General features: G+C 36.8%; 1 protein-coding gene across 2 annotated transcripts; it reads right to left on the bottom strand.

Annotated features, from left to right (window-relative positions):
* Nucleotides 1-1,412: 1,412 nt before the first annotated feature.
* Nucleotides 1,413-17,908, bottom strand: LOC122088406 (pyruvate, phosphate dikinase, chloroplastic). 2 transcript variants are annotated; one of them, XM_042657673.1, is made up of 21 exons: nucleotides 17,777-17,908; nucleotides 14,700-15,004; nucleotides 14,393-14,449; nucleotides 13,103-13,336; nucleotides 12,754-12,891; nucleotides 12,399-12,561; nucleotides 11,726-11,961; nucleotides 11,500-11,628; nucleotides 8,525-8,704; nucleotides 7,995-8,132; nucleotides 7,175-7,339; nucleotides 6,881-7,042; nucleotides 6,712-6,801; nucleotides 6,294-6,432; nucleotides 5,629-5,806; nucleotides 4,314-4,443; nucleotides 3,600-3,728; nucleotides 2,894-3,031; nucleotides 2,385-2,462; nucleotides 1,796-1,887; nucleotides 1,413-1,660 (listed from the first exon to the last, which is right to left on the bottom strand). In XM_042657673.1, exons 2-21 carry the CDS (start codon nucleotides 14,982-14,984, stop codon nucleotides 1,618-1,620), a joined length of 2,904 nt encoding a protein of 967 aa, XP_042513607.1. In that variant the 5' UTR covers nucleotides 14,985-15,004; nucleotides 17,777-17,908; the 3' UTR covers nucleotides 1,413-1,617. The 2 variants fall into 2 exon arrangements, with proteins under 2 accessions (XP_042513607.1, XP_042513608.1); XM_042657674.1 differs by lacking the exons at nucleotides 14,393-14,449; nucleotides 14,700-15,004; nucleotides 17,777-17,908 and adding an exon at nucleotides 13,429-13,546.
* Nucleotides 17,909-20,900: the final 2,992 nt, after the last annotated feature.

The following is a 20,900-nucleotide window of genomic DNA, read 5'->3' on the forward strand; positions in this document are numbered from 1 at the left end:
GTTAGCCTTTTTCCCTTCCCGAGTCCTACTTGGATATGTGCTCTTCCCCCTGTGGGGAATATTCTTTATTCGGGTATCTTCTCCTCACGTGGTTTGCGTGGTTAGAATTCTTACGGCCTCTATCAGGTGGGTGACATGTGTCCTTCCTTTGGATACCACGTGTTCTTACCTTACAGGATGATTAATTGGGTCGTATCACTTCCCCCCAACTCTAATCAATCAAACCTAAAGGAACTAGACAGTTCGGTCTGCAGCCAAAGATTGAGCTACCCTGCGGAGAAGGAAGCGTTCGAAACCCTAGATCTCTCTCTCTCTCTCTCTCTCTCTCTCTCTCTCTCTCTCTCTCTCTCTCTCTCTCTCCTGTTCGTCGTTTATGACTCAAGTTTTAAAAAAATATTTTTTAATGGATCGGGTAGGATCGGTCGATCCAGATCTGTATCCGATACACGGGACGATACCGATACTTGTCTTAGGATCTGTCAGGTATCGAGATTGGTCTCAGCCGATACCGATCTGATCCGGTCAATCCGATACCTATCTCAGGATCGGTCAGGTATCGAGATCGGTCTCTGCCGATACCGATCTGATCCGGCCAATCCAATACCGATACTTGATTCCATGGTCTTTAGTCTCTCTACCTGAAGCCATGAAGGTAAAACCGCCCTAATGGGAAAATTTTGATTGTGCTGTCACAATGGTATGTGAAATTACAAACTCTACCCCTGATAAGAGCCGTACCTGAATTTTTAAACAAGGATATAAATTGTAATTTCACTGAATGAGTTTAACACCAATATATTCTCAGACAACCATTCTGATCCTGTCTTTGATACCAATGAAGTATCATGTGAATATGTGACCAACCATGTTCCATGTAAGGGAGGTTATGTCATATATATGCATTCCATAGCACATCCCAAGGCGATTTGGGATTTTTAGTGGTTCTACATATCCTAACCAGGGGGAATTTATGCCATAAAATCTCTCTCTCTCTCGCTCTCGCTCTCTAGGGGATGGTAGATCAAGTGGGGAAAGGGGGTTTGCTCTGTTTTGCGGGAAGAGAATAGCTGCCTATTGAATCCCAGGTTGACAGATACCACATTCCCAATCCAAAATGTAATAAATGCACTAACAGAAGAAGCAAAGGAGAAAATAAGAGTGAACTTTGATTCTCTCATCCTGTTGTAGATGCAATGTTTTTGAGCAAATATTCAAGTTTTCATACCTGCAAAAGTCTTTTGAGAATATCTAAGAATAAGCAAAAGCTGAGATCTCCCAAAAGAACCCAGCTAACCATGGACTCTAATGTTGCTTTTCTCTAACAGTAAAGTTTTGATTTCTATTAACCAAGACTTTTGAAACACAGAGAGACCAAAATGTTCTTCTGGAACAGTGGAAGATAAATTCCAATTTAGGAGATAGACAAAAAATTTCTCCAATATTTTTCATAAATATTCTCCATTTTCACATTTGATTGATCATATCAACATTATTATTTTTTTGGGTAGAAATCATATTAACATTATTACTACAAGTAAAAGCAGCCTATTTACATCTCCTGCACAAGGTTACTTTGCAACGGTACTTGGTCCTCAGATCTTCCTACTTGAAGTCTTCTCAAGCGGCCACTTGAGCTGCAGCAAGCCTAGCAATAGGGACCCTGTTGGAAAATTAGAAACAAATCATAAGAAAAAGGAGGTCACATCCAGCAGTTTTATCTAGATGATGTTTTCAGTTAGCTGAACTGAAACAAAAAGTTTCTTTCATGTAATTGTTGAGAAGGATAAAAACAAACCTGAAAGGTGAACATGAAACATAGTCGAGTCCAACCTCCGCAAAGAATGCTACAGAAGAGGGTTCCCCACCATGTTCTCCACATATTCCGACCTGCTTGTTATTATCATTGATCAATCTAACAGGTCCCAAATTGGAAAATAGAAATCTGTCTTGCTTTACGTGTCAATGAATGAGGTCCTTTTGGGACAAATCAGATTCGAGCAAGGAAACCTTATCAAATAATGGCTGCCATTGGATCAAATGATGTACCAAATCAAATAATTACAACCATTTAGTCAGGTCACATTGGGGAAAGGAGGGCTCTGCACCCTTATATAGGTATGCCTTCCAAAATCAAATTGGGAGCTGTGGTGTTCAAGCTCTTAGTGGAAGCTATGCATCTCTCAAATGGCAACATTGATATGTTTAAAATTTCAAAGTATTTCACAACAGGATAGATAGGTTTCCAGAAAAGTGACTTCATGACAATTTTAAACCACTTAAATGTCTTAAGAGAAAAGTCTGGCAATGAGTGTCAAAGAAAAAGTCTCCTATTTAGCTAGTCATTTTTATTAAATATCTCCCTTCTCGAAGTGTCAGTCGCTCACCTTTAAGCTAGGCCTTGCTCCACATCCTTTGTCTGTAGCCATCTTGATGAGTTGCCCCACTCCTTTTTGATCAAGCACCTAAGAAACATTTCCATAGGACCTTGGAGAGTAAGACTCATATCTCATTTGTGGTGATAGCAGCAGCAAGCAGTGAGTTATCATTCTTCGAAAGTACGAATAAAAAGGGGGAAAAAATGTTTTACTGTAGTAAAGTAGAACACACCACCTAAAATACATATGCACTTTTCCAATTGCTTTCTGACAAATGGAATCATAGAAGATTGTTGCAGGTTCATTCCTTTATGTCATTGGCAGTGGAGTAAAACTTACTCATAGCATCTATCTATCAGTATCTTATGCATCTTTCTAATATTTTGGTCTCCAAAATGCACAATGATCAAAACCAACAGAAAATCAAGACTTGGTGGAATCGACAGCTTAGGTCACAGTTTAATGGGTCGTTTTACACTAGTGAAAATAGATTCTGCTTAGTGTTAGCATGTTCTAACCTCAAATGGATCACTTGGTAGAATGCCTTTGGACAAATACACGGGAAGGAACTTTCCAACGTCATCTCTACTGTATCCAAATGTCATTTGTGTGAGGTCATTAGTCCCAAATGAGAAGAACTCCGCTTCCTTGGCAATCTATCAATAAATCATTAACAAAATAATAAACAGAAATGAAGAATTGAAAGATATATTGAGAACAACATTACATCTTATGACGCTTATGGAAAGCTAATGAAACCACTAACTTGCCAACCATTACAGCATGAACATGACAGCTGCAATAATGCATTCTATATGTGCATTACAGTCCTTTACTTCGGTGTTTGGGTACAATTCCTCAAATACTAAATAACCAATTTTTCCATTTTGTCCTGCCAAAAGTAAATGTGTTCAGAAAACAGAAGATGATAAAAAACCGGATCCGGAAAGAAGAATGGTCTGAACTCTCTCTCCCTCTCTCTCTCTGAACATATTGAGTTCATTCTGTGCTTAAATTGTTCTTTCTAAATGGCCCCCAGACTGCATTGAGCTAAGTTTCTATGCATTTAATGATCCATTCATGTGAATGCATGTTAACAAGGCACACAAAACCACCAAAATGTCCCTTCAGAGTTTCTCAATAGACTTGTCTCAAGGTGCAAGCTAGAAAGCTTTATTCGATATGTTTGCAGCAGTATTAAGAGAACAATGCATTTTAACATACCTCATCTGCAATTAGAGCAGCCCTGGGAATCTCAATCATAGTCCCAACCTTATAACCTAGAGAAGTACCCATCTCAGAGAACACTTTCTCAGCAATGCTCCGTATTAAACTCACTTGATGTCCTAGTTCCTGCACCCAAAAACTTCAATATTTATGAAATATAGAATCTTGAGTGTTCGACTTTAGCTTATTGAAATATTTCTTTCCTTTTATTTTGTGTGTGTGTGTGGAGGGTGAGAGTTTCAAAATAGTGAAATGATTAGAATGGCCCCCTCTTTTATACAACTATAGTCAGAGAAAATGAAGAGCATTTTATGACTTGCTACAAGAAACTTTTCTTCAATTAACTTGCACATAGGCTCTATTTGCTTGGATGAAGAATCTTGAAAAGTATAAGTTACAAACAAAATAGAAACATTCCAACAAATATAGAAATCGTTGCGCATCTAACTGACTTATCAAGTATAGTAAGTATAACACTAACTTCCTTAGATTTGTAGAGATGGAAAAACGAGATATTTTACTCACTTTTTAACTACTATCTGAAAGTCCAAACTATTTTCTATATGCTATTAGAGTTTTATTTTGGATATTTTAGTTTCCTTCATTTTTCATCCAACCAATTGGAGCCATAGGAAATTAAAACATTCTTGCAGGGCCAGTGCAAGTCTACACATATATAAGATCTGAAAAGAAAAGGAATCAAACTCATGCCTGTGGTGTTCCAACAAGGGGAACCATAATTTCAGGAAAGACTTGGACACCATGGTTGCTCATAGAGATTGCAGCCTGAAAGATTGCACGTGCTTGCATTTCAGTTAGTTCTGGATACGATATCCCAAGCCTGGATATACATCATCAAAAAACAATATATAAACATCAAATCTTTAAAATATGAATACCTCAGTCTTTTCATCTGCAAATCAAAACATGGTTTCAGTTTAAGAAAAGTAGATGCATAAATTAGCTAGCATTCAAATTTAAGTTAGGGAAAATCTTGTCGCAACCGAAGTTGGTGAAAAAGAAGTTGTACGCCCTTACATTTTTTCCCTTTTAGTATAACACACTTCTTTCAATGAGGATGAAATCCTGTCATTTCACATATATACTCGGAAAGTGTGCAAAACAATGGCAGCTCTGAAAATTACATAACTGTAAGTCAGTTTTAAATCACTTTAAAAATCTTATTTTATCCCCGACTTCTTTTGGGAATATAACTGAGGGCAAAGAAATGAAGGTTAAAACTTCTCAGTTCACCACTTTGGTTACAACAAGATGCACCCAGTTAGTTATACAAAAGTCCCAAGTATGAAACAAACTTAGAGTAATGTAAAAGGTGTTACCAAACTAGAGATTTAGAGTTCGTATTGTCAAATGCCAATTTATCCAAATACCTTTAGTACTCTCACCACTCAATAGCCACAGTCTGCAGTCTTATGCAAGGATTTAAAACTCAATACTGAAGGTCAGAACGTTTGCTGGAGACACTGACCCTAATCAGGCGAGACAGGAAAAAAATTATTGAAATGATAAGAATGGTGATCCATTCCCATCTGTGATGGGATTGTTCCGAGATGATACTGATTCGGACAATCCAATACTAACCTTTAGAACCTTGGTCATATGGTCTGACCTTCCAAGTATGGCCAAATTCACCAGTTTAAAATTATTTGACCATGAACAGTTATTACCTAGGACCAAATCATTTGGGCATAGAAGCTGAAAATCATTATGGTCCAACTATATCTGATATTATAGTTGTAAACAAACTCGTATACATCTGGCACTGCAGGTCCTTGGTATGTACACTATTATTGGAGTCTCTGTCCTCAGGATTCGAGAAGTTTATAATATAAAGGATGAAGAAATACAACCCAAGTGTAAATGCCTTGGAACTAGCTGGGGACCCAGAACTGATCCATCTCACCATTTCTTCTAGTGCTATGAGAGGTGGTTGAAAAAACCACTAATTGGATGCAGAAAAACCAAAAATTTAGCAAGTTATCTAAGGTAATAAAGGGCATCATACCTGCAACCACGGAAACCAAGCATGGGATTTACTTCTGAGAGTTTCTCAACCTTTGAAAACACTTCCTCTTCGGTCATGCCAGTGTCAGAAGTTAGTTCGCTGACCATTTGTTCGATGTCCCCCTCTGGCAAAAATTCATGGAGAGGAGGGTCTAACAGCCGGATTGTCACAGGAAGACCTGAAATTTCAACGTTTCCTCTAACATAGCTGAACAATGAACCGTAAAAATAGACTGGAAATAAAACCTAGGCATCTTGCCAAATAGTAAAGAAATAAGTTCTAGTAAAAGTACATGTCCCAAATTAAGATCTATGAATTTCTCATTAATGTCATGAAGCTGTCAAAAAGATAAAATTTGATAGCAGAAAGGTCAAAAGAATACATGCAGCACCAGTTCACTTCATAAGTGAGCATGTCCACAAGCAAACCATAAACCAATAAGCAAATGTGACAGGGACTATGAAATTTCCTCATGCACAGAACCAAAGCTAAGTCTATTTTGTCATAATTTTCCTAACCATCCAAAAGCGTGCACAATGATCATAAGATTTAATCAATCAGTTCACATCATTAACTTTCATCGCTCACTAGTGGGACCCATGCACTAAACAGAGGTCATACATTTTCCTTTAGGAATGTAAATGGTCGGAAGAATATAAAAGTACCATCCATTGCACGAAAGATTCCTTCAAAGTCAGATCTTTGATAAGGCAAAAGTAAGTCCAGTGCCTTCTTTCTCTGTTCTGGAGTCACAGCCATTATCATCTGTCTGACTGCCTTTAGCCTTTCATCCGACGCAAAGAACTGAGATACCAAAGAAAAGGGATGGGGGAGATCAAAACTAATACCATATAAGGTTTAAATTTTAGGATCATTTGCCCCATAAATACACAAGTTATGATATTTTCAGTTCCTTCTTTTATGACAAACAAAGAGCATGACTGCTGCTGCAAAAATTCATGCATCTCCAAAATTTGCAATAATTCTTATGAGACTGTAATCTTTTTCTTATCTTCTCAAATATCAAGAAGATCAAGTGACAGTAAATAAAATTAGAAACAAATAAAAGAATGCAGTAACTACCATATGCTCTGTCCTACAGAGTCCAATCCCTTGTGCACCATTATTTCTTGCTGTTTGTGCATCTTCTGGTGTGTCAGCATTCGCCATAACCTACAACCCACAATTTTTTTTGCATTAGTTGGAGAATTTCCAGAAAATTGTATGTACAGTTAAACGATACGAGCTTTACCTTGAGAGACCTTATTTCATCAACCATGGACATGAAGGTTTCCAAGTCACCACTTATAGCTGGAGGAGCAAGTGTCTGCTTCCCCATTATCACTTCTCCTGTAGATCCGTTGAGCGAAAGCCACTCACCCTCCTTTATTATCTTGTCTCCAATTAGAACAACCTGCAACGTTAATCAAACAAACATTCTATAACTTCCTGTTCCTCAAAAGTTTGTCCTTTGTAAGCAGAAACTGTCAAATACTTCTTTACGTTCTATCAAAAGAAAAGAAAAAAAAAATGTCAAATACTTCACCTTTTCTGAGTCATTCACACGTAAGTCAGAGCATCCGGATACACAACACTTTCCCCACCCACGGGCTACAACAGCTGCATGTGAGGTCATGCCACCTCTAGCTGTCAAAATACCAGTGGCCGCATGCATTCCCCCAACATCCTCTGGGCTGGTCTCTGTCCTCACCTTCAGACACCCAAAAAAAAAACTCAACTCGGGAAATAATTCTGCATCCAGCAAAAATGGCAACAACATCTTTTCCTGTATACTTTCTTAGGTTTAACAAGTGGTATTCTTGGATATGGTGACTGTAGATGACTACTCAAGGATTCCTTTTCCAAAAAAATTATAGTTCTCTCTATTAAGTGCGAACAAGTGCAAATTTAGTAAGTAATACCAAGAAGGAAAGTTAAACTGAAGGGCCCCATAAGCATTATACAATAAAAATATGTCAAAATGAAACACAAAAGGTTTCTACAAGCATCATACTTGGGCAATCACTTAAATCCATGAAACTGCAATGATGAAGGGTTTGGGAGATCGTTTGAACCAAAAATCAAGTCAATCAGATAGCATGATGAATGATAAACCACATTCTTGTGGCAAGCTACAAAATATTTACAATTACCACTCAAAGAGAATGGTTGAAAGATGTTGCTTGGACCATCAGGTTGATATAGATTGTTTCTGGTCAACACCATCCAATTTTAAAGCTTTTATGACTGGATAATTTACAAGCTAAATTTTTAGCCTACAGTCCTGGAATTTTCAAGTAAGCTAGTTGTCCTAATAAAATGATGGAAGATATAAGAGAGAAGAAAAGAAAAGAAAAGTCTATTACCAAAATGACACTCTTTCCTTGAGCATGCCATGTTTCAGCATCATCAGCACTGAATACAACCTGACCAACTGCAGCTCCGGGTGATGCAGGCAAGCCCGTGGCTATCACATTGTCTTTGTAAGAAGATGGATCCTCAAACTAAACCAAAGAAATATGAAAATAAGTTATTGAAAAGTGCATTACACCTGCTTATGTGCATGACATTCATCCATGTTTCATCTTTGTGCAAATATGCCCATGCAAGTGTACATAAATCATGAAAATGCTCATAGATGTTGGGTCTGAAATGGCTTAACAACATTTTATTTTTTATTCTATGCACTCAAAAAAGGACAATAGTTAACATAATTCATAATATAATTTCATTTTATGAATTGGTTAGAGAACCTAACAGAAAATTTTAGTATTCATGTTTTATTTAGTTCTTGCATGTTCAATCCAAGTACTGTTATTTCTGCTATTAGCATACTGGGTGAAAGTAATCTTAATCTCTTGCTGTATCCTGTGTGCATTCTTCTTTACTTTTGTACCTGTGGATGAAGAAGTTGATCAAGATGCTGTGGTTCCACCATCTTGATAGCTGAACGAGCATCAACAAGCCCTTCATTAACCATGTCCACAGCAATCCGTACAGCCCCTTTCCCAGTCCTCTTTCCAGATCGGCATTGCAGCATCCACAGCCTATTTTCCTGAACTGTGAATTCGATATCCTGTAATGACCAAAGGAAACAATACTCTGGTTAAAAGCATTATAAATATATAAAATAATTAACAACTCAACTCAGCTTTTCAAATACTTGGGATTGGCTATATGGATCCTTTTTGACCAATCATTTATTCAAAGTCATACTTGTTACCAGTCCTAAGCTATGCGTGTCTTTCTTCACTACTTCTCCTAGAATCATTTTAGGCCTACCCATGTCTCTTTAAGCTTCTTCAATCTGAATCAATACACCCCTCTGTACTGGAGCATTCAAAGGCCTCCAGAGCTACTCCTAAATCAGCTCCAAAATGTTGAATGCCTACTGCAGAACTACTCCCACAATAAAGAGTTTAAGAAAGATACTCTGCAGTCAAGTATAAAATTGGTGAGAATGCCTGTAAGACGTGACATTTATGCCATGGCAAGGTTTAAGGAAATGGCTGAATTTTAATTAAAGAGACAGGTCCAGTCCTCATGCTTTGAGGCATACTTTATGTCAAAGTTAAGTGCCTAAAATTATAGTATTTGATGTTGAGATTTTCTCATTGATAAGTTAACCAAGAGCATTGTAGACGAGGTTCCCTAGTGTATGCTCTTTGCAGATGACATCGTTTTAATGGATGAGACTAAGCAGGGATTAATGCTAAGTTGGAGCTATGGAGATCAACCTTGGAAACAAGAGGCTTTAATATTAGCATATCAAAGACAGTGTATGTCATGTTTAACTTTAGCCACTCTATGATGGATAATGAAACGGTAAAATTTGAGGAGAGAGATTCCACAAATTGACTATTTAGATATCTGAGGTCAACCATAAATAAAGAGGGTGATATAGAAGGCGATGTTTTTGCAGAGAATTAAAGTGGGATGGATGAAGTGGAGAGGTGCATCCGAAGTGCTGTGTGATTGGCGTATCCATTTAAAGCTCAAGGGGAAATTCTATAAGACTGTTGTGCATCCAGCTATAATGTATGGGGCGGAATATTGGGCTGTTAAGAAGAGTCATAGAGAGAAGCTATGTGTAGCTGAGATGACGATGTTAAGATGGATGTGCCGGAAAACTTGGAAGGATAAAGTATGGAATGAGGATATTAGAGCTGATTTGGTACTTTTCCCGATCAACGACAAACTCCACGAAAGTCGTTTGAGGTGGTATGGCCATGTTCAAAGGAGGCCTGAGGATGCCCTAGTAAGGAAGAGTAATTGGATTTAGATTGAAGGAGCCAAAAGAGCTAGGGTAAAGCCTAAATGATCCTAGGAGAAGTGGTGAGAAATGACATGCATAGTTTCAGTCTTTTCCCAAGTATGACCTCAAATAAAGCCTATTGGAGGGCAAGGATCCATGTAGCCGACCCCCTTTAGTTGAGATCTTCCTAACTTGCTAGGATGTGTGCCTCTTTCCTCTTATTCACATCTTCCTAGTCTCATCTTTCTTTTCCCATCTCTCATCTTTTCATCTCTTCCTTCTCCCTTTTCTTTTTGAACTTTGTCTATTGTGTTTCGTATGGATCCATGTAGCCGACCCCATTAAGTTGGGATAAGGCTGAGTTCGTTGTTGTATTTTCTCACAAGAACAAAACAGAAAGGAATTAATTTATATTGGTTTTGTTTAATTTAAAATTTCCTTTGTGATTGGATATTACATTAGGAGTTTTTCTGACAGGATCAATGGATGTCAAAGCCATTGGAATATGATATAGTTCTTATGACTTTATTCTGAATGTATTGGCACTTTCTTCAAGCTTTTGTTCTGAGGTGATGACCTAAATATTTACTTTTTGTTAGAAATATCACCTCTATTTAATCTTTACCTTGCCTTCTCTCTTATCTTTTATGGCAGGGTGTTAAATGATCTGTTCCCCTACCCCTCCTGTTTTTCCTTTCTATAATGTTATTTATTATATGACGGTATGTAGAGGTGTAATTTCCTTTTAAATTTTGGAAATATCTCTACAGATTTAAAACCATTGATTCTACATCTATGCAGATTTTAACGCCAATGCCAAATGTGGGAAAAAAAATAAGACACTGGAATAGCATGAAATTTACACCAATTAGGTTGTTTTAGGTTAGGCCAAGCTGTTCCAACCTTCGCCAGATGTGACTATGATATCCCCCCCCCCATCTAACCTTCAGCCAGTTATTAGAATTGTTTTCCCCATTTCTTTTCTGCCTTATAGTTATAGATACTTTCTATGAACTCACCACAAGTGAGATTAATTTCAGCAAAAGAAAGAACTAACCTTGGATTTTCATTACATTTCTAACTCCTAAAATCACTTAACCATAACAAGGGAATTTGTATGAGTTTACTAAGAGAAAAGAAAGGTTGTGTCCAGGGAAAGAGAAGGTAATCTTTCATTCTAAACCTAGTTGGGTTTGGGTGCTCTCTTCGATTGCTTCTTTGTAGTCTGCTCAAAACAAGTGAAGTTCATGTGGATCACCTTTCCTATGGATGTATCTATGCCTAACTATGGATGTATTTTATTTTGAGTATGTGGTGTGTACTCTACTACACATTTCTTTTCTCTATTAAATTTTTGCAGTTCTCTCAACTTCAAGCCTTAAGCTTATAAGCTTGACACGACAAATAAAAACATGCTACAACAACCTAAAGAAGAAATGGAAATCAAAATAGTTGTTGTTGTGTGTTGATACACATTATTGTACCCCTAGGTTAACAGCTCAAGCTTTTGGGACAAGCAGTTGTAACAATAGGTGATTTAAGAAACAAGTAAGTTAGAAACAAAGGCATAACAAAATATAATCTTTGTATGTATATATATTTAGGATGTATGTTACCATCATGTCTTTGTAATGTCTCTCCAGAATTTCACAGTTCTGTACAAGCTCTTTGTAAGCTTCGGGCAAGCATTGTTTCATGGTGTCCAGGTCCTCCGGTGTTCTTATTCCAGCAACTACATCCTCTCCCTGTTTAAATCCAAGTGCTACTCATGTTTACTAAAAACAGTAATCGTCAATAGAATCATAGAGGTTCTGATTAAAACACCATTCCAGAATTATGGACCTGAGCATTGATTAGAAACTCCCCATAAAGCTTCTTTTCTCCAGTGCTTGGATTTCTAGTGAAGAGCACACCCGTTCCTGAAGTGTTTCCCATGTTTCCAAACACCATGCATTGAATGTTGACAGCAGTCCCCTTCAATCCAGTTATCTGGTTGATGCTTCTATATTTGATGGCTCTAGGACTGTCCCAAGAGTCAAAGACTGCTTTCACAGCCAATTGCAACTGCTCTTTTGGATCTGCATATATAACCAATCAAGAAATAACTGTAAAATTAGTGCTTTACAAACAGAAATAAAAAAATATCTGCTGTCCTTGACTAAGCAGTTTCATTGTTTTCTTGAAATCTTAATCAAAAGGGGGGCAAGAGGAAAAGAAGATCATGATGAAATCAGAATATCAGATTCTCCGGGGATTAAATGATATTTTAAATCGAGTGTGCACATGTTTTGAGAAGCATCAAGATATCAGAATTAATCCCCTCCTCAAGAATCTAAAATTCATCAACATAGGAAAGAATTTGAGGCACTAAGGTGTTGATGCCTCTTAATAAGTCTTCTATTCCAAGTCAATCAACCACATATTCGAGGTTTCAACATCTTACAGCTACCCAAATTCCATCTCCATTCTCTTTTCCATAGAAATAACTTTATGTGTCAAGATGGAGGTGTTGTACCTGAAGGAAACTGTTCACCCTTGGCTTCAAGGTAGACTGTCTTGTACAGTGCCACAAGCTCTTTAAGGTCAGAAGCTTTGAGCTCAGTGTCAAGTTTAACGCCTTTGGCAGCCTTAAGGTCTTCTAGTTTCTCCTCAAATAATGAGTGTGAAATGCCCATGACCTTCAATACAAAAATGAACTTAGCAAGAGAGTCTACCTACTAATTACGATTATATTGATTGGAAATACATAACAAAAATATTCTAAATTAAATTCAATCAATAGGTGAAGAACGTGTTAATAACTATTGGAATTTGGATCACCCAAGTATCTGTTTACAAGAAAATCAACTGGAAATCTTTAGACAACTTACAACATTGCCAAACATGTCTAGAAAACGTCTATATGAATCATAAGCAAAGCGCTCTCCACTTCTGGAAGCCAAACCAGCAACCACTTCATCATTAAGGGCAAGGTTAAGGACAGTGTCCATCATACCAGGCATAGAAATCTACAAGAACAAATAATTGCAACAAGAACAGTTGAATTTATAAACAGTTCAAATTCAAAACCAAGAAAATCAGTCAAATTAGGGTGTGCATCTGTACTTCATACCGGGCAGAACCAATACTCCATTCTTCTACCTTCTAAATTCTTAAGGGAAAAAAAAAAAGGTGTTTTGTAGTCGATGAATCAAATACCCAGAAGAGAGGAAAGCTTACCGCAGCACCTGAACGAACAGATAAGAGGAGCGGCTTAGAAGAGTCACCGAGTTTGGCTCCCATTTCCTTCTCCACACACTCAAAGGCCTCCAATATCTCCTCCCACAGTCCCTCTGGCAGCTTCTTTCCGTACTCCTGGTACTCCTGGCATGCTTCGGTTGATATTGTGAGGCCCGGTGGCACAGATAGGCCAATGCTTGCCATCTCTGCAAGGTTTGCTCCTTTCCCGCCCAACTACAACATCACAAAACACAGAAGCCCAACAATTTCAAAAAGAAGATTAGAATAGTCAAGGAATGTAGTTCCGCAATCTCCCATATTCATACCAGACGATGCTCGTAGCAACTGCTTCGCCGTTAACAGATAACCCATTACTGAGATACATAATTTGTTTCTTTCCGAGTTTGATATCCAAATCCCACATCAAATTTTGAGAAGCGTTTGCCTCTCTTCTTGTGAGAAGGTTTTTAAGAATCGGTATTAGATCGGCCGAATTGTATCCATATCGATACCTGGCCGATTCTGGATTATCGGTATTAGATCAAGGATAAATTTCTTAAAAAAAAAAAAATGAAAAGTAAGAGTAAACCAACCGAATCAAGCCAATCCGAATCGATATCGGCAGGAGCTCAATGCCGATCCTATTCCTAGATTTAAATCCCCGCCTGTGAGTCTGAAACTACAACTATTCGCGGAAACTCAGGCCAGCTGTTGATTTTCCAAGCCCAAATCGACCTGGTTGGCCCATTGTCCACTGGGCTTAGCTAGGGGTGCATTTCTTGATTCATGGTCCAAGCCCGGTCTAAGCTTTGAAGTATTAATTACAGATTACATATGTCATTGTAGGATGCGTTTGATGTGCATTCTTGGAATGCACTCCAAGAAATCACATCAAAGCTAGCCCTAAATACACATATAGCACATAAATAGAAGTGTCCCTTTTAAAGTTCTTTATCTAAATGTATTTGATTTTCAAGTAAGTAATTTCTATCTAGGAACAGCACTTGTGCCCAAACACAAGGGTGCACGTGCCCAAACTCAAGGGTGCACGCTCCAAGAGGGGTATGGTGGTCAATTCATGCCCCCTGTGTTCGTGGCATAAGGGCCACGTCTAGATAGAAAATTATGTCACTTAATTTTCCATGAAACATTTTCAACATAAAAATCAATAAACAAAGTCATAATTTCATTTCTATAAGAGCAAGTCCAAAAGAGCCCTTGTAATTTTTCAAAAATTTCCTATACATGTATTGTAAAGATAAAGAAAGATAAAGAAGGGGAAGTGCTCACCAAGGATTTCATACCCTTATGTCCTTCACTCATTCCTTTGCCAAAGATGAAGACATGCTGTGTACGAGAGCAAAATAAAGAGAATTAATAAACAACAATTTTCAGTCAAAATTTATAAACAATTAGTTACCAATTAGAAAAATAAAAAAACAAAAAAAATTAAGTATATCAAAGACGTAGATTGTGCATGGTATGGATTATTGGAATAGATTTGAGGTCTAAATGCATAGAAAAAAATCAACTTCAAAATGCATTCTAGACCCATAATTTATTCAGAGAATACATACCAAACACAGTCATAATTTACCTTTTTCGTTATCGGATCCATTTGAGTCGGGTTTGGGGTTGTAGTCATAACGGCTTGGCTTTTCGACCGGTTCCGTGATTCACCTTTTTGGTTGGTGGCAGGCTTGTCCTGCTTGGAATGGATCCGACCATGTTGAACTGACTTCGAGCCAGACCCGCTGAAGCGAACTGATAAACGGCTCCCTATGAGTTGCCCGACCCGGTCTATAAATTTGTCCTTGTGAGGCTGTTGCAAGTTGACGTCTGTTGTTGACCGCGTTAATCGAACTTTCATTGCCGAATACATTTCAAATTTACAGTAATATCCTGGTCCCACAATAATCAGCACCGTTAGTTGATAAATCACAAAATCCATTAGAAGTCCTATTCTACATCAATAACATCATCCACCTCACTCTCCCTACTGTACTTAGTCTTAAAACATTTCTGAAAATCGGCCGCGTTGTAGATTAGGTGCTTTGATATCATATCATATTATTAGGGATTAAGTTTTCTTTCACGTATGAAGTGAAAAATCTTTTAATCCACGAGTTCTTATGGTTGAATGAGATTTCAGGAATAATGTCAAGGGTATTTCAAACTTCGTAAATTATCACTCCAATTTCAAGATTCTCTTCACCCATGGTGAAAGTATTATTATTTTTTCTTAGAATTGTGAAGAGGAACCACGTTGCTATGAGGAGTCAATTACCTTCACCCACAGTAAATGGAGAAACCCTTATCTACAGGTTTGGGTGTCTTTGGATGGGAATAAAAAACAATGGAGAAGGCATTGTTGACTTTTTATGTTATAGTGCAAAATAACAACTCTAGATGGATGGGATTTCCCCTACTTCATTGGTGGAGTAAAACTTTCTACTAGTTTTAAAGCCAAATCTAGTATTACCCAAAAAGAAAAAAAAATTGACCATCATGAACAGAAAACGTTCCATTTTGACCACTCAAATTACATTTCAATAAAAAAAAAAAAAAAAAATGAGAAAAAATGTTTCTACATTGTGAGAGTGCAATTTCATCTCACTTGGATTTTTTTTTTCTATCTCTTCTATCTGAATATATGGGTCCCATGTGGATAATACCTTTTTAAAAACAACTGTTGATTTGGCATGAATATTCCTTCTCACATGTTCTCACATTGGCAACATGAGAAACGATCTTTCATAAAAAAATATAAATACCAAGGAGAATAATTACCACGATGCCAACATAAGAAAAAAATTTATATGCTACATTACTGTTTCGATATCATTCACATAGAACCCATATATTCAAAACAAAAGAAAAAATAATAATAATTAAATAAATAAAAACAATATGAAAGGGATATTGCACTATAACATCGTAAGAAATTTTTTCCCATAGAAGGAAAACATTAGGAAACAAGTTCATTCCTCAATGCCATGACTAGTGTTTCTTTAACCTTAATAACGGTGGTAAATTTGATAATTCTTCAACCATATGATCTAGTGCTCTGTAGGACTCCAATGTGGAGGTGGGGAGCTTAAGTTTGAAGTCACCTAGCAAGTTTGCCTTCAATTATCTATTCTACGATCCATCTTTGTTGCCACGTGTTAGACTTACAAGATGTGCACATTCGCCTACAATGCCAACTTATCCACGAGTTCGGATTAGGTACTCGTATTCTTGTACGGCATTTGATTCACATTTGGACTCTACTTAATCTTTCTCCTCTTTTAATTACTTTTTATTTTCAGTAGAATCAAGTGTGGATCAAACACCGTACGATAATCATTCTCATAAGAGTACTTGATCTCCCTTCGTCATCCACCACCAAAAAGTCCACAAGAAAAGAAGGTAGTCAGGTACCTCTAAAGTTGTAAAAGAAAATGGGAAGGAAACCAAACAGTTTGCGGTCCACTTTGAGGGTCAAGTTGGTGTGCTTCCTAAACTACTGGTTGCGTGGTGATCATGGTTTTAGGATTAGTTTGGTATCAATCACACCGAAACTGATATTGATCTCTATAATGGTACAGATGAAGATAAAAATGTAAAAAAAAAAATTATTGATCTCTGTATTTTATAGGTAAATTCATCCATATCAATGATTCTGATATTGATACCTAAACCTATGATAACGATCACCCCTCAAAATAAATAAAAGGTCAATATTTTCCGTTACAAAGTGACCCTATGTCTAGACAGGATCGGGCTCCTCTCCAAACGATTGTGCACTCCAATGACCATGTTGTTTTTTAAGGGTGGGGGCTTCGCTAGACATAGGGCGTCCATCCCAGGAGGGATGTGTCACCAATGTCTATGATGCAAGGGCCCCTCTCAAACCTAAAACTTTGTCCCATAAATAATGGAAGAGATTCTCTAAATCATTCAGTAAATAGCATCCGCAACGAAATCGATCCCTGCCTCTTCCGATTTCATTTCACTTTGAAACGGTCAGAATTTTTTGGAAATTGATTGGAATTGACTTGAAAGTCGAATCCTATAAATAAAATACAAACTCATCGTAATTGGAATTGCAATTCAACTGGAATCAACGATATGATTCCACAACTATGGCTCTCTCAGCAAGTAGCTTAAAGAATGCACCAGAGGAACGAAATGATTAAAAAGGAGAGAGAGAGAAAGAAAGAGGTGCTTCAGCTGGTTCATCCTTACACTAAACTACCAAAGCTACCTCTGTATCATCAATCTATAATTGAATTACTTCAAATTCTCCACAGAGGTAACCTTTACTAGATCGCAAGGAGAAAAGACAGAAGAAAATCGAGGATCATGAAATAGAATTAAAAAAAAAAGGCATAAAAATTGGAGATTTGGATTATATATGTTCGTTCGAAGCTCAGATATTTCACAGTTTACGCTTATCTGATGAGATTTTCATAGAAGAAGATCGATCACGTCAAGTTCAAGCTCAATTGTTCATAACAATTATCAATTTTCGTGAACGTTAACTAAAATTGATAATTTTATCGAAAGATGTTCATCCATGTTCAGAAACTAAGAACAGAGACGAATACGAAAAGAAAAGTTCCAAAATTCGTGATCTCACCAACATATAGAAGAACTGAAGATTTAAGAAAGAATTAGAAGTATTCGTACCTTCAGCTTTCAGCAGCGACAGTGTTTAAGCAGAAGGATCTGACTGAACTCTATCCTCTTTTGATGGTTTCTTCTACAGTTCTACACCTCTCCCAAGCTTTTTGAAGAAAACGAAAATGGCGGTTGTTTTTGGCTTCTATTATAGGAGGGAGGAAGGAGTTTGGGATAAAATTACAATAATACCCCTAATCGTTTCGCAAGTCACATTCAGCAATTTTAGAGGACAGGAAGTTGTCAAACAGAAATTATCCACAACGCCCTTCTTATGAACGTTATTTATACTATTTAAAATTAAAAAATGTGTCAAACGGTCGGTTTGATCCGGTTTTGATTCACCGGTTTCAATGAATGAGGTTGAAACAAATCAAAACTGGTAGCTACGATTTCGATCCGTTATCGGTTTCTTTTAACAGTTTCTTATCGGTCCTTATTGGTTTGTATGGCCTGGCTTCTTTTTTTCTGTTCATTTATATATATATATATAAAAAAAAAGGTGGGAGAAACTCTGTCGTTTCCATGCTCACACCTAGATATTGTTTTCATGGGCTAAATAAATGTGTCTTTTCAGAGACCTTAATTCTTTTTCTCATTAAAAAAAAAAGAAGAAAATAATTTTGCCCACTTGCATGGTTCTACATGATGGCCTCCGCCTAGATGCGTTCATGGGGTTTTTTATTGGTCTGCTCATTGATACAGTAACCATGCAAACAGTCAGTATCTTCTTGCAAAAAAAAAAAAAAAAAATGTAAACAAAATAATAACTTAGGAGTATGGATTTAGTTATAATGATACTGATACCGATATTTATTCATATTGAATCGAATTATTGTGTATCAACCAATTTGATCCTTACTTTCTAAAAAAAAAAAAGAAATATATGTTCTTTACGATTTTCCTTATAAAACAATATGGATAATCAATTCAGCTCAATAAAGTGTTAGTATCGTTTTCAACTGATACAGTCGATCCGATATCGATACATTAAACCATGCGTAGTATGCGCATTGTTAGTTAAAACGGGAACGGCAAAAAAACAGAAACGTACGGTACGGGTTTTAAACAGATAAAATGATGAACGGTACAGTAAAAAAAAGGGTAAAAAAAAGGGAATGGCAAACGGACGAAAACGAACGGTACGAGTATTAAACGTGTAGTTTTCAAAAAAACGAAACCAAAAAAACGGTAGTATACTCATGCAATTTGAAAGATTATTACCTGTGTATACATGCATTTAATATTTCAAAAGCTCTAGGAGTCCCAAGATAAAATAGCACAATGGGCTACAAGAATATGAGATGTTGCTAGATTTAACTTCTCTTTACTCATTGGATTATAAGAAGATGAGATTTTTTCCTATAAATAGTATGGAAGTTAAAAATAAAAAACCAAATACTATATTGTCTTCACTCTTCACTTTTACTAATAGGTTTTTTTTTTTTTTTTATTTTTTTTTATAAAATTCCTATTTTACCCTTAAAAAAGGGATACGCGTTTAAAACGGATTCTTTTGTCGTTTCCGTTTTTTCCCGTATTGTATAATAGCATACGGGAAAACGCATTTTAAACGGTAAAAAAAGGGGAACGCGTTTTACACGCGTTTTACAGTAGTTATGTGGTTGAATTTAGGTTTTAAAAATTAAAAATGTGATCTTAGGACAATTAGGTCCCACTGATTATTCCAATCAGACTGCACGAAGGGATGGTGGGGCAGGGCACAGTAATGTGATAGTACACATTACGAGGCTGTCTTGGAATGTGGTGAATTATTTTTTTTTTTTGGAGAAATGACGACACTGACCCTTGCTATCCACTTATTTCCTGGGGGTAAGCTCGGAAGTAGAATTTCTTTCTGTTAAGAATTATGACATCATATGTACACTTTCCATCATTGAAAGGCAAGAAGACCCTATATTGAGTTAATAAATTAAGGATAATTCTGTCATTAAATAGGTAGGAGCTATAGGATCACTAAATGAGGTTATATTAAGGTAAGGTCGGTATATGCTGCTACTTAGGCTTGTGACGTAGGAATGGGATTGGTGGGCCAGTGAAATATACTAGTTCTGGTCCAACAATATGTTGCCAAGTGTCTTGGTCTAGTAGAGAGAGGAGACCTCTTTATTTATTTTCGTCTTTCATTTCATAAATTCTTCGCTTTGTTTTTTTCGATGGTCATGGTCCGTTGTTAAGAGAAAACTCTCAAAAGTCTCAACCACCTTATCTATATTAACCTATTTTTTGTCCACTACAATTTCTTTCTAGCCACAAATAATATAACAAATAGATGAGTTCAAGAGCAAGTATTGCCATAGCTTTCACGTCACATAGTCGATTCATGTTTTGATGTTGAAGTTTGGTTCCGGGTATTGAGATAATTGTTTATCGATTGTGGGTGAATTAACTATCAAGTATAAGAGCCACAAAAAGTCATTATATTTTGAATTAATTGGTTTTAAGATGGAAGTTTTAGTATGATATCAAAGTGGGTATGTTGGACATTCGTCGATGATGCATCTTGTTCCACCGACGAAGATAGAAGCCACAAGAAACCCTGTACGTTAGGAAAAGTATTAAGGTAATCATACATTGAATGTGGGTGACTCAACTATCAAGTATAAAAGGTCACCCCACTTTAAACCAATTGGTTTTAAGATGGAAGCCTTAATACGTTGCATGTACGTTTAGTGCTCAACAGATATATCATCTATTGTTATTTAGGGTGTCCTAAGGGTATTTCTAGAAATATAAAGAGAAATGTATTGAGTGTTAAGTTTAGAGTGATGAGCAAATGTGTAGTGTAGTAGCTCTCGATTTTTTGGGGTTCTATAGTCTCCTTTGTGTTTGAGCCGGGTGGTGGGAGAGAACATTAAAACATTGGTAACAAACAATCTCTTTGAAAGACAACTCCTTGCTCATAAATTTGGAAGGATCTCTACTTGCTCATGTATTTGGAAGGATCTTCAGGAATAAAAGTAATCATGATGATGTTATGCAGCGATTGAACATAAGCACAATATTGACCTTAGTCGAAATAATGACATTAACGCATCTCTCTCTCTTTTAGCAAAAAAAAAAAAAAAAACGCATCTCTCTCATAATTTGTACCCTCAAACCTTCTACCATA

The sequence above is a fragment of the Macadamia integrifolia genome, chromosome 9 (genome assembly GCF_013358625.1).
Source record: "Macadamia integrifolia cultivar HAES 741 chromosome 9, SCU_Mint_v3, whole genome shotgun sequence".
In the NCBI taxonomy this organism is placed as follows: Eukaryota; Viridiplantae; Streptophyta; class Magnoliopsida; order Proteales; family Proteaceae; genus Macadamia; species Macadamia integrifolia.